Here is a 21,331-nt window from a genome sequence, read left to right as displayed (position 1 = left end):
TAATGGCGCCATCTTGGATTCGGGCGATTTACACAAGAGTTTTAGTGTAGTGAGCGTTTGTTGCCAAAGGTACAATCTGCAGTGACTCTCGTGAATCGCCAAGATATACAATAAATACTGGAAGCTATTTATTATAGTTTAGAAAGTTTAAGATATGGGTAAGTTTCTTATAAAATGGCATCGATTACTCGCAAAATAGCTTTATTAACCCCTTGATAGGTGTGATTGGCAAAGGACAAAAAAGCAGGAAAATATACGGCACACCTAACATGACGTGGCGACATACATTCGCACGCATGCACGCACGCACACAAACACACACAAAATGAAATAAAGTTGAAATATAATTTGGGCTCAAAATTGATCGATCTGAGTGGCCAATCGTCAATCTGCGTAGGCAAGTACCACCCTAACCATTATGTAGCCTTGCCACTGCATCAGACTGAACAAAATCATTTTGTGCATTAAAGATAAATACATCAATGTGGTGCACTTTGAGAGTAAAAATAAGTGACTACGTCTATGAGGATTTTTATGTTCTTGTAAACAAATGTGTGCCCTTTTAGTAAAATCTTTGGTTGCATAATATGTATGGTAATAATAGCACACAAACCACATACACAACTTGATAAATGAGATTCGCCATTGGTCAGAACATGTTTAATGTTTATAGAATAATTAGTGGGGGCATTAAGTACAGATTAATTATTGATTACAACATTTGAACACTGAAATGTTGTATACTGTAACATTACATTAACGGTATTTAATTCCTCTAAAAAGAGTAATTTCCGTGCTTTCTATACTGTGTATTGACACCCACGGTTGTACGGTGTCTCTAAACACTTTATCGCCTTACTGACAAGCAATCAGTAATACGCACACACGGCCCGCTGTCCATAATTCTATCGATGCTTGCCAAAAAAAACCCGGTTTGGCCATATACTGTGTATTGACACCCCACGACTGTACGGTGTCTCTAACACCTTTCTGTCAAATTCGCTCGCAGCCCACCTCAGTTTCTCCGCTACGATGCTGATGGCGCAAACGAGCACGGTCTTACGGCTGTTATTCTCTCTTCCTAGAGAGACGACAGCCTCAGACTTTTGCATGGCTCCAAGCGTTTGAATCGCGCCCTCTCCGGACGGCCACTCAAAGGCTTACAGCCAAGCGGTTTATGACGTTTTTCGGCCATATAGCTGATTTATATTAGCGGATCCGAAGACGCTCACACCTCTGCTCCAATACTCGGAGATATTAAGGGTAATATCAACCTCAAGTGAGCTTGCTACCCGCCACAATAAGTTTCAAAGCTCAAAGCGCGCGCACAGTCAGACGCGCGCGGCATCTCGTTTAAGACGGGCACACGTACCCCTCTAACAAGCCTCAGAAAGCTGAATATCGTGGCATTCTGTTCATAAGTCCACTTCAGTTTGACTAAGCAAAGGTTCCGCCCCGGGCTGATGGCCGGGACGCTTATGCTTAAGTTACACACGGCTGCATGAAGTGCTGTCGTTACGAGCTAGCCCAGCATCTGCTGTGGGTTGAACACGCTTTACGACGGCAATCAGCCTTCGGCGCGTGGAACGCCGTTTGTCTCATATCAATCACCTTGTACTGCGAATACGGTACATTAAGGGGATGATTTAGCACTGCAGCACTCTCGACCGTGTTATTGTGATAATGCGGTCGGGCAAACTACGGTGGTTTCATTATTTACCGAACCAGACTGAGATCTCGCCCCCTGAACAAGCTGACGAGTCATCTCCTTTATAAACTCATTGCATCGCTTTATAAGCTATGTTCAATCAGAGTGATACGCATCTCATGCTTAAACTACCAAGATTCAAAATATTAACCCCATTACGATGGGCGTGCGGAGATGGCATCCGTGGGACACGACCTACATTACGTGCCTTATGACACATTGACACAAGCTGCTAGGACCCCTTTCACGAGGCGTCCTTATGCAAAGTCTGATTTATTCTGTCTAGTGACATTGAAAGTCTAAACCCCCCGCGAATTGTGGGTGGAACACTTTTCTCCTCACTACAGAGGCACGGCGGCTCTCTCCCCTACCTATATCTATGTGGCCGTGATAACAGCGAACCACACTTTTACGCTTTTTTTTAACATTCATTTAATTTACAAGCCTGTCATCTCTCAGATGCGGACGGCGGCGGTAACAGCGAACCATGCTTTTACGGCTGGCCATTCACTTTATTCATAAGCCTGTCATTTCTCAGATGCGGACGGTGCCCGAGGCACAGCGCTCTGGAACTGTCCAAGGTCCTGTATGACAGATACGTCTGACGTACATCAGACGATCAGCTGTTCATCTGCGTCACAGATCACTCACTAGAGCACCTGTCAATACAGGTTATTTATGGATCGTTGACTTTATCACCTCCCCTGACAATTATGCTCACTTGTCTTAGAGCATGGGCATGGTCTTAGAGGTTTCTCATTTGACAATTGTGACACGGCCGGCTGGTCCCCGCCGTCCACGTTGTCAGTTTACAGCTTCGACATCCCTGCTTCGCGCACTACTGAGGTTTGTTGCATTAAAGGTGCGCCCATTAGCTCACCTGTATGCACGATATGGTTTTTAATTATATGCGTCCACCGTGCGCTTAGAGAAGCTCACATGTACACGCTATAACATTTTGGTATACAATAAGATGCGCTTGGAAAAGCTCGCCTGTATACACAGCTGTGTTATGCTTTGTGACACATACATTGTTGTTCATCTGTGTACGTTCACGGTGCGTTGGGTGCCCACCGTTATGTTCATCAATCATATCTGTACACATTCACGGCGCGTTCTGTGCACTGATTTATCTATACGCATTCACGGTGCACTGAAGAGTTCACCCGTGTGCGCACAATTTATTATCAGAACACATGACGGCGCGCTCGATCTTGCCGGCCTGTACATTATAACACTCTGATTCATCTATATGCATTCACGATGTATTCAAGTGTTCACCTGTGCCCGTGCAATTTATAGTCAATACACATTTACGGCGCGCTTGGAAAGCTCACCGATCTGTGCACTATAATACTACCTATATGCATCCCGATCCGCTCGAGGGCGCATCTGGGTTCACACTATTGTGGTATCTGTATAATCCCACGCTATGAACCGTTCTGCCGCATATTATAGTCAGATCGGCCGTTCGTGAGCTTCGCAGATCACTCACTACACGTATGTCTGTTGCTAACAGTGGTTATTTAGATGGATCGTTGAAACCATCGCACTGGCTCACGCCCCTCTATGAGCTATGTCCTATATAGAGCCCGCTCTGTGCGAGTTTGGCTTCTTCATGAACTTGGTCTACAGGGGTATCTATATTTGATATCTGCTACGCGGCCGGCTGGTCTTCGCCGTCTACGTTGTCAGATTGTACAGCTTAGACGTCCCTGCCCTACGAGCGCAGGTTCTCTCGGCTCAATCATGCACGCTCATGCGTTTTATGTGTACACCACGGTGCGCTCAGCGAGCTCACCAACGTGACTCTGAATTTACTTATCTCGCACAGCCGCGGCGCGCTCAGTACCTCGCCGTCTTGTGCTATGTTATGTGCCCCCGGTGCGTTTAAAACCCCACCGTGTGCGCGTCAACAATTTATATGGTGCTTAGACATTTGCTTTAAAGCTGTGAATATGCCAGGTATAGGTATAGGGCCTACACGCAGTGTCTCTCCGGTAAGGCACTTCAGTATGTTGTGTATGCACGGCGTGATGGGATTACGTTCCCCCATAGCGTCAGCTAACTGACGCAATGCGAAGTGAACCGTATTACTCACGTAACCCCAGTTCCCTGAAATAACGGGAATGAAGCATTGCGTCTCTTGCCGTGCTACAAACGTCTACGCAGCGAGTGTTATTCGGCTTCAGTCGAATAATAATGAGCTCCTGACGATTGAACCGCGCTTATATAAGGACGTGTGCATCCCGCGCGCGGGTTCAAACGTCATTGGTCTGTACTTTGTACAGACGTTAACCAATAGGCTTCAGTCACGGAGTAAACAGGAGTTTCCCCCATAGCGTCAGCTAACTGACGCAATGCTTCGTTCCCGTTATTTCAGGGAACCGGGGTTACGTGAGTAACCTAAGCGTTATCTTAATTTCTTACTAAAATGCTGTTTGTCTCTGGCTTTTCCTTCTATTCATGTCCAGTGCCACTGATTTAAGTCCTTTATCAATTAGTTCGTCTTACCTAGGCTTCATAAACTTACTTTTCATCCTGCTGACAATGTTAACTTGTTATGACTTCTCCGCGGCCACGCAGCATCTGCAGGTGGATCTCAGCCACACCTCAAAGACCCCTCCCTATTCCACTTCTTATTGGCTAGTTTGTTAGTTTGGTTGAGAGTGAAAGATGTGTTACTCTCATATTATTTGTAGGCAAACGCATTATTTTTTTTATTCGCAGCCAACACCACACGCCGGAGAACCGACTGCAAGCTCTTTAGTGAGCTCTGCTTTGAATGAAGTTCCATCGTGACAAATAAATAGACTACTTGCGAAGTGATATGCGGCCATTTATAACGGTGCCTTGCAAACCCCCCCCCACACACAAAAAAAATATTGTTTTTGTATGATTCACGAAAGCCTCATTTTCAGGTCGGAAAAGCCGGAATTCTGGATTTATCCGGAAGAATCACAATCCCTGCCATTGGAGCCATATGGATTACTTTTGTGAATGATGGATGCACTATTTTGTTGTTCCCTAATCCCTGTTTTCCCCCATTATAAGCTAAGAAGAGCGAGGACATTTACTAAAAAAACTCCATATGTGTTTGTCTGAAAGATGATGGACATGTGAATCTTGCTTGAGGGTGAGTACATTATAGGGTAATTTTGACATTTGGCTGGAGTATAGCTTTAAGACTGTCTTTAACTCTTTCACCGCCAGCGTTTTTAAAAAAAGTTGCCAGCCAGCGCCAGCGTTTTTCATGATTTTCACAGAAGTTTAATGCCTTCCAGAAAATGTTCTTCTTTAAATAAATAAACAAACAATATACCAAATGAAAGAACAGACCCTCTGCTTTCAAACAAAAAAAAACGTTTCATCCTACCTTTAGTGGTTCTTTTGCAATCAGCTTTTGAATATGGGTAGGTTTTTGCAAAAACACCATATTTTGAGCAAAAAGCAAAAATAATTCCATATTTGTGACGGACTTTTTATAGAGATCCATTCAGAGCGATCTTTAAAACAGACACGGACATGCAGCAGCTTGCCATAGGGCAATACTTCCGGTTTTAAAAAGTTGCGGAAGGGCGCCACCTGGTGGATAATAGCAATATTGCGGAAAGACGGAAAATCTCGTCATAGGCGGGGAAGCGTTTTTTCTTAATTGACGAGATATCTCGTCAATGGCGGGGAAAGAGTTAAAGAACTAGTCTGACCAACTAGCAATAAGTAAGGGCCAATCAGTCTTTCTATTTGGATTTAAATTAGACAAATTTATATTTTATTTAAAATACTTAAATCAGTTCTTGAAGAAAAAAATACATGACTAACTTTTAAGATTAATCTTAAAGGTTAATGCAACCGGACACATTTGTTCTGCTGTATCTGTCCATTTATTTTCAACTTACTCTGAATGTGGTCGAAAGTGGACATCCTCTTGGGGGTGGTTTCCTGGACCGGGATAGCTTAAGCCAGGACTAGGCCTTAGTTTAATTAGGAAATATAACCAGTGTTGGGGAAAGTTACTTTTAAAAGTAATGCATTACAACATTAACTCTTTCCCCGCCATTGACGAGATATCTCGTCAATTAAGAGAAAACGCTTCCCCGCCAATGACGAGATTTTCCGTCTTTCCACAATACCGCTATTATCCACCAGGTGGCGCCCTTCCGCAACTTTTTAAAACCGGAAGTATTGCCCTATGGCAAGCTGCTGCATGTCCGTGTCTGTTTTAAAGATCGCTCTGAATATGATCTCTATGAAAAATCCGTCATAAAAATGGAGTTATCTCTGCTTTTTGCTCAAAATATGGTGTTTTTGCAAAACCCTACCCATATTCAAAAGCTGATTGCAAAAGAACCACTAAAGGTAGGATGAAACGTTTTTTTTTTGTTTGAAAGCAGAGGGTCTGTTCTTTCATTTGGTATATTGTATGTTTATATATTTAAAGAAGAACATTTTCTGGAAGGCATTAAACTTTGGTGAAAATCATGAAAAACGCTGGCGCTGGCTGGCAACTTTTTTTAAAAATGCTGGCGGTGAAAGAGTTAAGTTACTCCCCCCAAAAAGTAACTAATTGCGTTACTTAGTTACTTTTCATGGAAAGTAATGCTTACGTTACTTTTAAGTTACTTTTGCGTTACTTTTTCTTACTTGGCTGAGGCTTGATCTCGTTCAGGCCTTGCAGGTGTTTTTATGATCGCAGAAATGCCAAGCTTTGGCCTGCCATCTCCATTTCTGACTCAAACTGTTCCCGCTTAGGCGCACAGAGTGCGTAATTATACGTTAAAATGTTCAGTTTAATTCAGTACATTATTTTATTTTTAAATTGAATTAATTAAACTGAAAAGTAACTCGCATTACTTTTTTTCAAAGTAACTCAAATATTAATGTGTACATTTATAAAGTAATGCGTTACTTTACTCGTTACTTCAGGAAAGTAATATTATTACGTAATGTGCGTTACTTGTAATGCGTTACCCCCAACAGTGAATATAACTAGTTTTAACAAACATGCCTTCTTAAAAACATTACTTGTGTGCATTTTGAGGGAAAACAAAGGGCACTGATGTATTTTAAGATATGTCAGTGCAAGTTGTTTTTAGTTTGGACAGCTCTGTTTTTGAACATTTATTTTAGTCTAGGACTAGTCTAATCCCTGTCTGGGAAACCGCCCCTAAATGTTTTAAAACCCATTTACACCTGTATTTACAGTCATCCAATTGTGATCCAATCAACCAAAACAAGATGTACGCCTGTTGCACCATCTAATACTTTGTCCAGGCGCAGCTACACTCAGCGTAGACAATGCGTGTCACCGTGTATGCAGTTAACCACATTGATAGTTAAGACGGCATTCTCGTCGCTATGGTTACAAACTCACATTTACTACTGCCAGCTAATAGATGACAAATGAGAGCTTTCCCTCTTCTCACACATTTACAAGTGCGCTGTTCCTCAAGATGTGTGCGTCACGTGCAGACCTATCATACCTGCACATTAATTAAGCGAAAGCCTTTCCCGTTTGCACAAAATGTAAAAATTTGGCAATTAATTCTAACAACCTCACATAAGATTTAGTCTCTGACTTACGCTATTGTATGTGTAGACTCTACCCTGTTTAAAAAAACATTCATCTGCCCAAAGAAATGCATTCTCAGCTGACCTACTTTATTAACATATAAAACCTACATTTGAATTAAATGCATCCTCCTGAGAATAAAAAAAAGATAATAAGGACATGCTGTACTTCATCATAAATTGTTTATTTGCCTCGTGCAGACAAAAAGTTTTAGAGGTGTGTAGGCTGAATTAATGCATCTAAAATTCAAAACAGTTTTTTTCGCAGCAGAAACACGAAATTACTCTGTCTAGTGTTCAATTAACATCTCACTAACGCATAAGAGGTGGAGTTCATTGTGTTCTCATGGATGATAATAGAGTATAGAAGAGCTCTCAGTGGAAGTGTTTGAAATCTATTGAACGGGGAATAAACTGCACCAGGGCTAATTTCAATCTCGCTGTCAACAAGGGCTTTAACTCTTAAATGCTACTGGAAACATGAGAAGATAAAAAGACGTAAGAACGAATGATAAAGTGATACTTCGCAACCATAATATTGACTCAGATTTCCCATTAGCCACCAAAGTGCTAGTTGCATCATATTGCTAACAGCTTGGCCTCCTCCCATTGCATCCTCTTATATGATTTTACTCGTAAAATTGCTGTCTGTGCTAATCCTTTACCGCTAAACAAAACATCTGCAGCACTTAATTTGATTTCTAACATCCACGTGCGGCGATATTTATAATCTATGTGATCATAAACACAAGCCAATGTTCCATGAATAGGATTCAGTATATTTATACTATTGTACAGAATAGGGATGTTCATATTGACCGGTAAACCGTTAAACGAATGTAAGAATTTATAAAAAAAAATATATGTTAGCACACGGTGTGCGTCAACATGTGCCTACAGACATTTTGCAATGTAACCTTATAATGCACATTGAAACTAAAATACACATTTATTATCGAGAGACTCATCAGCCAGGGACGGATTAACACACAGGCCTATTGGGCACGTGCCCAGGGCAATAGACCAGCAGGGGGCCCTGGCAAATTTACTGTGTAAATTTTTTATAAAATTTCAATAAAATGCTAAATCTGTGAAATAAAGTGTTTTAAATCCATCACTGTTGAGTAAAAAAATGACAAATGTTGTGCAGTCACGCATAAAAGAGGTTAGAGTACTCAGACGTCTCACTCAGTTCAATATCTTTGATGGCCATTTAATCCGAACTTTTGATGTAACTGGATTTTGATGACGTTGTGGAAGAGTTTTCCCGAAGGAAATCACGAAAGATACCCTTCACATAAACCAGCATTTATATTAAGCTATTTTAAGCTATTTCTTTTAGCTCTTGGCACCTAAAAAATGTATGATGGTAGGTGCAGCACCATTGTCAAAAAATATGGGGCGTTTAAGATGTCTGTGCCCAGGGTGCATCAAAGTTATAATCCATCCCTGGACTCAGCCAAGCAAACAAAACTGCTGTAGTAGTTAAGGCTTTGAAATGAGTCAAACGGGGGCGTCTTCATTGTGCCACTAATGCGGCTGTTGGTTCCTTATGTGAGTGCACAGTTTTGCTTTCCCATGCAACACCTAAATGACACATCTGGTAACAAATTCTCATACCGAAGGACACGACAATAAAAAGATTTTAAAATTTAAGGCTAAGCTTGGAGGTGATGCAAACCTGAGAAATTTTCATTGTAGGTGAACTTCTATCTTGCAAGGCATTCATTCGGTTATTGATGTGACAATTTCATGTAATTACAAGGTTTAGCGACACTTCAAATGCTTTTAAGAGTAAAAGTAAACTAAAAGTCTATACCTCAGCCTGGGAATTATGGATGCGGCAGTAGGCTTTTATTGGTTGTATGATTTGTCTCAACATACCACAGCTGTACAAAGAGACTGAGAAATGATCTGTCCCTGCTCAGAACAGAATAGTTTACACCTTGGCGGACAGGGAGGTTATGGAGGAAGTTGAAGAAAGGAGGTCTCTCTCTTTCTAGCTCTACCTTTTGGAAAATAATACGTGGCAATGCACAACAACCCCTCCGACGTAAACAGTGCTGGGGAAGAGACGAGGAACAATTTAGGAGCCCAAATAAAAACTAATCTTAAATTCAATAGCATCTGACAAGCCAATGAATTCGACCAGCTTACCTCAGCAGGGTGATGGGGGGGTTGTATGGGCATGGCCCACAATCCGTGCGATTCCGATTCGAGGGTTTTAAGGTTTTATTCATCATGAAAAAGCCAATTTGTTTTTTTTTAATACACAGAATCACACACCCACGCAAACAAACCAACATGCACACATACAGAACACAATCATGTACACAAACTTGCTATGGGGCTCCAAGTGGTAGAGAATGGTGAGTTTAAGGAATTATGTGAGCTGTATTTAGGTTAACTAGGAATTAAATTTCGCACCCATTTATAGAAAGCTACACAATTATAAAAAGTATTACTATAATATAATCTTACAGTAATAATCACATGAACCATTAATCATAAACCCCTTCACTGAAGTGTCAGGTTCACTGCATGTAATCTCCTGTGTGCTCCTAGGAAGTTCAGTGGTAGAGCATTGTGCCAGCAGTGCAAACGTTCATCGGTTCGATCCCACATCCTGATTTAAAATATATAGTTTGTAATGCAATTTGCATTAAAAGCGTCTGCCAAATCCGTAAATGCAATCTAATCCCATCAAGCTATTGTCCTTATGCTTCTGATGCAGGTTCGAATCCCACCTACACGTCCTAGTGTTATTCCCACTCTCTCTTTCCAATAATTTTCTCTCGGAAAACTGATTAAAACACATGTAATGTGTTCTGACTAAAAACATTAGTGCGTTTTACTCATTTGTCAATTAAAACACATTGAATCTGCTTCAATTAAATTTTTTTGTATCTACTCTAGTTGCAATTAGGCTATATTAACCCTGGAGAACCCAGGAAAATCCAAAAACCCATTTATTCTATTGGAACAAATTTGACCCCGTGGGTTCTCCAGGGTTAAAAATATAAAAATTACAGCAAATGATTTAAATTGGTGTAAATGTTAACAGCGTTTTCCCTTAACTTTTGAAAGAATGAGGCAAATGAGATAATGCAAAGAAGTTATATAGGCTACTGGTGGAGTTATTATACAATTGTGGTTTGCTGTTTGTAATCTTCTCAAAGTTAACGTAAGTCGTATCAAGGTGAAGTAAATAAAAAAAAACACAAAAAACATAGTAAATTGATGTGTTCATAGATAATGTAACTTCTCAGAGATTGAGAAATGAAATGTAAAGAAACAAAATTCATTCTTAGTTATGTTTGATTTAAGTCTCATAATTGTAACACGCATATTTTACTTTCTCAAGAGACAGAAAATCAAGAATTTTTCAATATATTGTAAATTACAGATCCACCAATATATCAGCCCAGTCTCACGAAATTTCTTTATATAGTCACGTAATTTTTTTATTTTTTTATTCGTGATATTATCACGATTTTTCTCGTTTTTTTGTGATCTTATAACGAATTTCTGTTTTCGTGTGATTATCATGTATTGGTTACTCAACTGTTTTGTCCTATTTTCTTACCATTGTTGCTTCGGTTTAGGGTTAGATTTACATAAAATGACGTCCCTACCCAAACCCAACTCTAACCCTAACGCCAGCTACATACAAAAAAAAAAAATTGTATAAACCGATATATAAAGTGACATTCTAATGCAAGCACCAAATCTAACCCTAAACCGAAGCGACAATGGTTTAAAAACAGGAAAAAGCAGTTGAGTAACCAATACGTGATAATAACACGAAAACAGGAATTCGATATACGATCACAAAAAAACACGAAAATTCGTGATAATATCACGAAAAAAGAATACAAAAATTACATGACTATATCACGAAACCTTGTGAGACTGGATATATCGTCCAATAACCTGTATTTTGTTGATTGACAGGATATATCGGCCATGACTATAGGTTGTTTTTAAACGATCAGATGATAGGTGATAGTGTAAAAATTTGCTTTTATCAGCCGGTAGTTTAAAAACAGCCAATAGTCATGGCTGATATGCTGCCAATCAAAGAAGAACAGGAAAATGCAATGAATTTGAGCTCTGTGTACAGAAAATGTAAAATATCACTAGTTTAATGTTCAATTTTAATGGTCATTACATGAATTACATTCAGAAAATGTTACTTTCAGAATTTAGTTAATTCAAGTTAATATAAACCACATAACTATCGCTATCGGCAGATATCAGTCGGAATAATCGGCTATCATATTGATAGAAAATTTATATCGATGCGTTTGTGTACGATAAATATATAGCACTGTTTGTAACATTTTTCTACAGTATGTTAAAGGGCAAATATTATCATTTATTATAGCATGTCCAAAATGCACCTATTTGTTTTGTGTGTGTAGCTTTAAATGCTAATAAGCATTTGCTCTTTACTCCCTTACCAAAAGAGATGCTTTGGTTAAAATAGATCTGATTTCACAAAGAAGCACAGAAAAAAATAGCAGACAGCTTTCAACTCACTAAAGGCAGAAACTATGGTAATACAAGACTGTCAGTCAGCAGCAGTGGGTGGGGTTTTAGAGAATCAAAACAGCATTTCTAATGAGACTGTTTTGGTTTAACTTGGATTAAAAAAGAAGGGGTGTGTGTGTTTTTTCACTGTAGGGTGGTTGTGTTCACACACTGCCAACACACATTTATGCCCCAACACCTTGTAAAAGTGGAATTTGTGTAATAGGTGCCCTTTAACATTTCTATATAAAACATGAATTTACCCTGCTCTTTTCTCAGAAGCAACCAAGAATCCTTAGCAAACGTCTCTATTTGCATTTATAAATCTTCTGTATGATCGCTATTTTATGTCAAATTGCTGTATGATGTTTCTCACAGAAAACAAACAAAGTGCTTCATCTAAAAATAAAAAAGGATGGGAAATCCTCTACATGATGCAAAACAACTAAGAGCAAACCACCGTTCTTAGATCAAAGACTTGAATGTCAGAAGGATTGACTGTGACCCTTCCTTTGATTGAAAGACAAATGTAACTACTTCATCAAACAGAAATCAATAGAGAGCTTTTGTGCTTCCACTCAGCTAAATGAGAGCGTAAAATGTGTTCTCCGATAATATAATGGCTGGCAGATCCATTTGCACATTAACCTTTTCATGTCTGTCAAAAGGCCGTATAAATTATATCTTCTCACTTTTTCTAACTTTAGCGAGGTGTCTTTATATCACGAAATGTAAAGTGTGCTGTAACCACTGTTTTATTTAATTATGCACAGCATTGAACATTGTTTCAACCTATAAAGTGCAGAAGGCAATTGTTCAGTATATATTCGGTTACACTTTTTTATGGTGTACATTTTACAGTGTAATTATACATTTAAGTACCGAGTAACAACATGTACTTACTATAGCACTCTAAAAATGTCAAGGGAATTTTTCACCTTGTGCGGAAAACACGCTTGAGGGATATAGCGTGCAGTTGTGTCATACGCATCACCCCACACAAACTCACGTCTATTTGCATCTTTGTATTAACTTTGAATGTAATCTACTTGGGCAAATAATTAACCCACACTACAGATTTGAAAGATGGCGGAGCTGTCTTGCATTGGTGTCTCGCTTCCATGGCAGTGTGTGTGTGGAATCTGACACCAGCATCGCAAGCATAGTGTAGCACATGTAGCCCTTAGTGACTTGATATTTACTCAAGCAAGGATTTGCAGACACTCGAACAGATGCCCAGGGATTCATAAAACGGACAGATTTGGACGCATAAACCACAATTCACATGTGTGTATTGGATCGTGGAGGTCATACTGAATGATTCAATATTATATTGAAAATTGTGGCATCCCTACTATTTATAGTGCAACTGCAAATTTTAGTGTAGTGGAATAAAAAAGGACATGCTGTCACTTTTCAGTCAGTACAATAGAGAAGAAAGCCGTGTCGGGAAACACTAGTGACCAATTTGTATCTTCCCATAGTGGTGAAAACTATTATTAAAGCACTTATGATAACAGGCGGGTGTCTGTGACATGAATAAATACATAATGTGCTTAAAAAGCAAATTTGAGTAGCTGTGTAAGTGAAAACCGCTCATTCAGCACATCTCTCTATGAGATCACCACGTGCTCTCAGATCATACATTTACGATAGGCATGACAGTAAGAGTACTGTCAGAAAAAAATTGTCACAAAATTGTCCCTTGCTTTTACTGTAGTTGTACCTTTTTAAAAAGTACACCTTTTTACATAAAGAGTTCATAATAGTACCTCAAAGGTAAATACTAGTACTAAATGTATACATGCAGGGCTTGACATTAACTTTTTGAGGAACTTGTCCTTCAGACAAGTAAATTTATGTTTCACTTGTCCATGCACAAAAGTCCGGGTAAAGATTTATAATATAATTTTTTTTTGTGTTTTGCTAATCAGAGCAAGGGATTTTTCATAGGGGTGGCCAGGCAGGGGCCAGCAGGTACTCTGGGGTGGCACATACAATTTCTATCATCCAACCTTAAAATACTTTTAAGTATACATTACCATGTTTTAAAAAACTTATTAGGGTAAATGTATCTATATTATCTGTTATATATAAAATCAATCTTAATCCTAGCATTTACACTTTAATGTTTGTGTGGGATTCTTGAAGTGACAAACTCAAATTCAAATTCAAACGGCTGTCGCGCGGTGCACACACACATAGGCGACCTGGAAGAGAGATTCTCATTATAAAACAGATTCTTAAACAAGATTTTAAGCCCATTATGTGTTTTTACAGAACTTTAGAAGAGAAAAAATATAGACTAAAATCTGCTTTTTTTGACACACAGGGATGTCCACAAGCGGACAAGCCTTAATGTCGAGCCCTGACATGTGTACATATCTGTACCTAGATGGTACCTATTCAGTGGCGGTCGGTGACTTCTCTTCTGAGGGGCGCAAATTAAAAATATGTGTTTGTTGCATCATTGGAACCTATGTGCATTATGTGTCATGTCAAAATATGTGGCTGCTGCACACACGTCAAAAGGGTTCATGATAAAAAAGACCCTCACGTTCTTAACACTAAATTCTGATTACACATGAGATTAAGCGAGTATCTGGCAAACTTGAGCGTATCTTTCATCATAAACCCCTTTGAAGCATCTGCAGCAGACACATATTTAGGTTCACATGTCACAACAAACACATATTTTGACATGACACTTGAAGCACATGACACAACGAACTGACATAACGCGTGATGCACATAGGTTTACAAGACGCGCCAAACACATATTTTGACATGACACGTGATGCACATAGGTTCACATGATGCGACAAACACATATTTTGACATGACGAGTGATGCGCATAGGTTCACATGACGCAACAAACACATATTTTGACATGACGAGCCACACACATGACGGGCTAAATACATGTTGGTACAAGCTTCGTATCATTTGCCCTCGAAAAAGAAGTTACCGGCCGCCACTGTATATATTAGGAACTTTTTAAACTGTACTGCCCCAGTGACAGCTTGGGCCCATTTATTTGGTGGCAGCTTCGTCCATTAGGAATTTGTTCTGGGCTCAAGCTGTTAATTTTTTGCTTTATCAGGGTATCATTTTATTTTTGTAACAATTTACTGTTGTTCAACTGTTATTAATTGTCACTTTTTCAGACCATTAGCCAAAAAATCTTTACAATAAACATCAACTCTAAGACCTGCAGACCATACCCACTGTCTGTCGTTTCTCACCCCATTACCTGAAGTTAGAAATCAAAAACTTCATAGCACCTTTAATTGGTTTCAGAAGATAAGAGACCTCCCGGAACGGGGGTCTGCCCTTAATAGGAAATGACAAGGACAAATATATGGCACAGAAACAGATTGGCAGTGTATGGAGCAGGTTATTAGGATGCCTACCTGAAAGGCACCCCATGAATAATTGCAGCACCAGCAGTTTCCATGACAACCCCATTTTAAATATTGGAGGTCAGCAGGAGCTCACATTCAATTGAAGGTAAATAGAATACCGCCTTTGTCCAGACTGGAAACTGTGTGACCTGAAACCACAAAACAAGACCAGAAGAGTCAGGAGGGGTTAACAGCCACATTTAGACATTCAAACAGAGAAAGAAATCAAAGGTGACATAAAAGAAAGTGTTGATGGAGTACTTGATGTCACATATTAATGCTAAAAGTGAAATCAAAGAATATATTTCTCATAAAAATAATGCATACAGTAGTACATGTTTACACTCATGCATTTGGCATACGCTTTTATCCAAAGCAATTTACAGTGTATTAATTTTATCAATATGTACAGTATGTTCCCTAGGATCAAATCCATGCTTTTGTGTCGGGCATTATGCGCAATGTTTGAATTAGGTTAGAATAATAGCAACACTTGTTACACATCACTAGTTAGGCTGCTCTTGAATTCTTGCCCATTTAATAATTTTAAATATGATCTCTTTAATATCTCAGTTGTTTTTCTTAAATGAAATGGTGAGTAAATCTCTGCTAACTCAAGACTTTTTCAGATTAGAAATGGTTTACTTTTCCCTGTTTATCCACAATGGGTGGCAGATCGTTCAATGTAGTGTAATGGCACCTAAACTCTGAAACTCTCTTTCATTGAGTCTTCGTGACATCTCCACTGTCTTCTCCGTTAAAAACAAATTTGTTCTCTCCCTTTAATCTGTTTACCTCTGAGTAGAGTTGTTACTCTACTATTGTTGTTATAACCGTTCTGTCTTCATATTGTTGTTGATTTATCTCATTGAGTCTTTGGGATTAGGTCATTAGTCTTACAAACTGTTTTGGGTCAAAAAGAGACAAACTCAGATGCTGGGTTAAATTAACATAGAAGATTTTATATTTGACCCAACAATGGGATAGAGCAACACAGCATTTGTGGTTGCAACATTGGTTAAATTGCAACCCAATGTGCTGGGTTCTTCCCTTTTTGACCCAGCGTAACAAATAACCTAGAATTTTTTAGAAAGATTGTTATTTTTATCAATCTTATTTTTATTATTTTCTAAGGATAAATAAAGTGAAACTTGAACTTGAACTTGATTTTTATCATGACTTTTTTGAGTAGTAAGAGACTTACTACTTCATACATACTACGGTCACTAGATAAGAAATTTCTCAGATTTTGCAACATAGAATCCTGCAGTCAAAATGTAGAAGTTTCAACGTTAAAGGTGCAGTGTGTAATTTTTTAGAAGGATCTCTTGACAAAAATGCAAAAAAATATACAAAACTAAATTATCAGCGGTGTATAAAGACCTTTCATAATGAACCATTTTGTGTTTATTACCTTAGAATGAGACTTTTTATCTACATACACCGAGGGTCCCCTTACATGGAAGCCACCATTTTGTGCAGCCATGTTTCTACAGAAGCCCTTAACGGACAAACTTTTTTACTAAGTTGTCTCCAACAATGACATGTTTGAACGGTGGCGGCTACCGTAGCTTCTCTGATGTGTTTCAAAAGCAAGAGGTGAGCAGTGGACTGAGCCGTTGGTTGCAGTTCGCAACCTCACCACTAGATTCCACTAAAATTTACACACTGCACCTTTAACTCAAATCGTTAAATTTTTAGTTTTTCTAAAAACCAAATAAACTGAGCTATGTATTTACAAAAAATAAGTTGGGTTCTTTTAACAACCTTTGAAGGGGTCATATGACGTTGTTAAAAATAACATTATTTTGTTTAAGTGGTGTAATGCAATGTGTTTACGCAGCTTAAGGTTAAAAAAACTCATTGGGTCTCATTCACAAAACATTCGTAAATATACTAGTAAATATGTGAGTGGATGGTAAACAGACCTTTCCGAAAACTCTCCTCCTGATTCACAAATACTTCTTAAACGTCAGATTTGATAGTGAAATGTGTGTATGTTAATGAATTCCAATCATTAGTAAAAAGGGCGCGCATGCACGCTTATTCAGAATTAGCATAATCCCTGCCTATGCACTACAGCTTACGCTACTATGACTAGGGGTGTGACGAGACACTTAATCCACGAGACGAGACAAGACACAAGATTGGGTTCACGAGAATGAGACGAGATTTTAACACTTTTTAAGAAACCCTCGATAATAAAATGTATGAATGGGAAACTGAAATCATATTATTTTGAAATGTTTTAACTAATCTAGGACCCTTCATACCATTATTTGGCTAATTGACAATGAAGTAATTTGAAGTTTTTTTTTTATAAAAACTGACCCATTTGAGCAATAACCTTTTAAATTACATAATAATGGCAATGCAATATTAATTGATTCAAATAAAGTATCAAACCCAAGTTAAATTAAACAACATTAACAAACACATTACATTAATATGTAATAAAAAGCATTATGTATTATAACAAATGCCTGCAGGGGGCGCCAGTGGACTCGTCTCGCGGATGTCATCTTCACTTTGACTTTAGATGGAGAAATGCTTATTTTTAGCCAAACAACGTTTAAATCCATTTCAATCTTTAATATTTGTCCAATTCTTTTCATTAGAAATACAGACACTGTTATTCTTGAACAAGAACATGCAAACATTAAATCAAACATTAAATCACATAAACGCCCAGTAAGGGTTAATCTGCTGAGACACTTCACATCTGACACTAATCAACAGACCAACACAACGCGTCTCAGACCTTATACGAGTTCCCAAACAAACATTATTGGAAACCCAAACAAAAAAGCACACGCAGTAAAAGACAGAATATTACAACAATATGCCCAACTAAATATAACTTGTAAACTTTATAATTGTTAATATTCTGTAACAAGACAATCTTTATGACGTATATGCAGTCTACAAATGCGACCTCCTAAGGATACAGTCTTTTATTTGAGTAACGGCCTCCATTTCACCTCTACGAGAAATCTCGTGACATAATTAATCTCGCGATACACATTTAATCTCGCGAAATCTCGTCGCACCCCTACATATGAGGTATCTAGAAATTCTGTAATTCTCTGGACAATGTAGTGTTTTTCCTGTCCCTCCTCTACTGTGATTGCATGGCTGTATAACAAAGGAGACTGACATGTCATTATGTCACATAGTTCATCAAAATGTCTAATAAGCTTGTCTAAGGCAGCATTTCTCAAAGTGTGGGGTGGGCCCCACTGGTTGGGAATAGGAACATTACAAGTGGAGATTCGGCACCAGCAGAGAAAACCAAGACAGACAGTAGACCTAATCAACCAAAAAGCCAGCCGAAAAGAAAATATGATGACTTTGTCAGAGACAAAATGCAAAAACAGCTGCATTATTACAATTATTTACTTTTGAACAAGGTCTTATTTAACGAAATAATACCGAAATAAAACGAAAAAAAAGATAATACTTTTAAAATACATGCTTATTTTCTCTATTGAAAGTGTTGAATGCTGTTATGTTTTAAAATATGATGTGATTAAATAAATTTCACTTAAACTTAAAGGGAAACTTCACCCATTTGCATTAAGCTTTGTACCGTTAGAACCCCAGTCATGTTTTTGAATGGTCGTGCATCATTCCCTCAGTTTCCCCTGAGAGGGGAGAAATACTAATTTCAGTGAGGCACTTCCTTCTTTCAATGATGTAAAAATCGTCATTTTGCGTCATTGAAAGAAGGAAATCCTGTATCTCTGTTCAGTGTGAAAGACTACAGAGACTCATTCCTCATTTTTCTAAGGTGGGGGCTATGGGTGGGACCCACTCACGCTTCAGACCAATTGCAGATCAGTGGGTGGGACTTACGAAAATATACGAACACAGACGGAAAAAAACGATCAGCCGCCATCTTTATGCTAAGCTAAGCTAAACAGAAGTTGTGGAGCGAGCCAGAATTCATGCACTGTAAGCAATTGCCGTAAATTTACAGCCAATTTTCAACACTAAAATACTGTTTTCATGTTAAACAGTTTAGTACTGTAGTTAGCAATGCATTGTGGGCTGCTTAAATTGGAGCAACAAGACAGAGGCCCTCAACAGTAAGTTGATGTTTTAAATTACAGGACAATACAGTATTTTCTCGAAAATGCATGTTGACTGGGGAATTTGGAGCACGGTCAGAAGCAATATTAGTTTTATAAATTGAGGCTAGCCTTTTGCTTTTGGTCAATTTTCTTTAAAAAAATACAGAAGTAATTTGTCATTAACCCCTGGATGGAATTTCGGGAACCATTATTTGGATTGGAGATTTTCCAGAAGAGGACGTACAATTTAGATGACGTGCTGCACATTCTCAAGTGTTCTTCATCAAATTCATCGGGTCTTGCATCTACAAATGAAACGGTAATTCAAATCTTATTCATATTGCCAAAAATGCTTGATATCAACTGATAGAAGCTTCTCTTGCTAGGGATTTAAACATGTCATTGAACAGTGAGGCTTAGATTTGAATAGCCAAAACAATATTACTTTTGAGTGGTATTTTGTTTAATTTTGGTAAAGTTGGACGTAGGCTACTTCTGAATTTGAGAAACAACACTTATTAAAAAATTTACTTTAACCAAACCATAGGTTTATTTGAACAAAATTTTATTTTGTTTGTGTCGACTTTTAATGAAAAGTTAAAAGTTTGGTTAAAGTTGAATAGTCAAGGCTTTGCATTTTTCTTTTTAAACGCCAAATTGGTGTGAAAATATTGTCTTTCTGGACTCTTTGTGAATGCAATGTGTGTACTAGTTTGTGGGAGTACTACTACATATGTAAAAAGAGAGGTGTAAATATTTTTTTGGCTCAAAGGAAGCTGCATGTAAGCTACGTGTGACAACATGGAGTTAAAAAGATAAATTGTTACCCTTTAAATTTTGAATGTCAAATCTATTTAGAAGTTTGATTGTAGGTACCTCGTTCACGTCTTGGTTACATTCCACCTAGTGTTTACTAATTATTGTCCTTTTTATAAATTTTCTTCTTAAAAATCTTATTATGGTAAGGATAATGTATTTGTTCCCTTCAGGTGTCTGCCACTGCAGCTGACGTTGAGACAACTCTCAGTCTTCCTGCAAGTCCTCGCCTGATACCTGGTAATATACATTTAATTTAGAATCATTGATAGACACATTGTATATTTTATCCATTCATCTTGAGTTTACAAATGTTTACACAAGGTAACAAGTATTACCATGTTGTTAAGTTTCAAGTGCAACAAGGCAAGTCACAATTAAGGGTTGGATGATCACCTTTAAGGGCTCTGAGGGCATCACACCAACATTTGAAATTGGACTTGCTGCTATGTTTGCAACCTACTACATTTTCAGCCTTCAGTATCAAGATGAGACAGCCTGCCCTCTGGAATTCATTCAGAGGTAAACCCCTTCAATCCCTGCCATCATTATATAGATATATACAATTAAATTAATGTGTTTGTATTTTATGCATAAAATGGAATTAGTACTGTACATTTCAAGCCTCAACACCTACACACACACACACACACACGCACACACGCACACACGCGCACACACACACACGCACGCACGCACGCACGCACGCACGCACGCACACACACACACACACACACACACACACACACACACACACACACACACACAGGGTATAGACTTTATTATAATTCCATTTGATGTCATTAAAGGAATAGTCTACCCTTTTGCCATATTAAACTATGTTATTACCTCAACCTAGACTAATTAATACATACCTATCTTTTTTCAATGCGTGCACTGTACAGCGTGTTGTGAATGTGTTAGCATTTAGCCTAACCCCATTCATTCCTATGGTACCAAAAAAAAGTTTTATTTTGTGGCACCATACTTACTGGTATATTTACCTCATGTAACAGTCTTTAAATAAGGAAAACACGAAAGTGTTTGGTGGCTTCCCTGTTTGGTACCATAGGAATGAATGGGGCTAGGCTAAATGCTAACACATTCACAACATGTTGTACAGTGCACGCATTGAAAAAAGATAGGTATGTATTAATTTGTCTAGGTTGAGGTAATAACATAGTTTAATATGGCAAAAGGGTAGACTATTCCTTTAAATCCACTC

At 38.4% G+C, this 21,331-nt stretch overlaps 1 protein-coding gene across 1 annotated transcript in view; it reads right to left on the bottom strand.

Annotated features, from left to right (window-relative positions):
• cntn3a.1 (contactin 3a, tandem duplicate 1) overlaps positions 1–21,331 on the bottom strand; it is a 120,436-nt gene that overhangs the window by 88,752 nt on the left and 10,353 nt on the right. The window contains exon 2 of the mRNA XM_065286252.2: positions 15,227–15,366. Coding sequence (XP_065142324.1) covers positions 15,227–15,281 — 55 coding nt within the window. The 5' untranslated portion in view covers positions 15,282–15,366. The remainder of the gene's footprint in view (positions 1–15,226; positions 15,367–21,331) is intronic.

The sequence above is a fragment of the Paramisgurnus dabryanus genome, chromosome 21 (assembly GCF_030506205.2).
Source record: "Paramisgurnus dabryanus chromosome 21, PD_genome_1.1, whole genome shotgun sequence".
In the NCBI taxonomy this organism is placed as follows: domain Eukaryota; kingdom Metazoa; phylum Chordata; class Actinopteri; order Cypriniformes; family Cobitidae; genus Paramisgurnus; species Paramisgurnus dabryanus.
The sequence above is the reverse complement of the archived record's forward strand: the minus strand, read 5'-3'. Positions and strand labels throughout refer to the sequence as shown.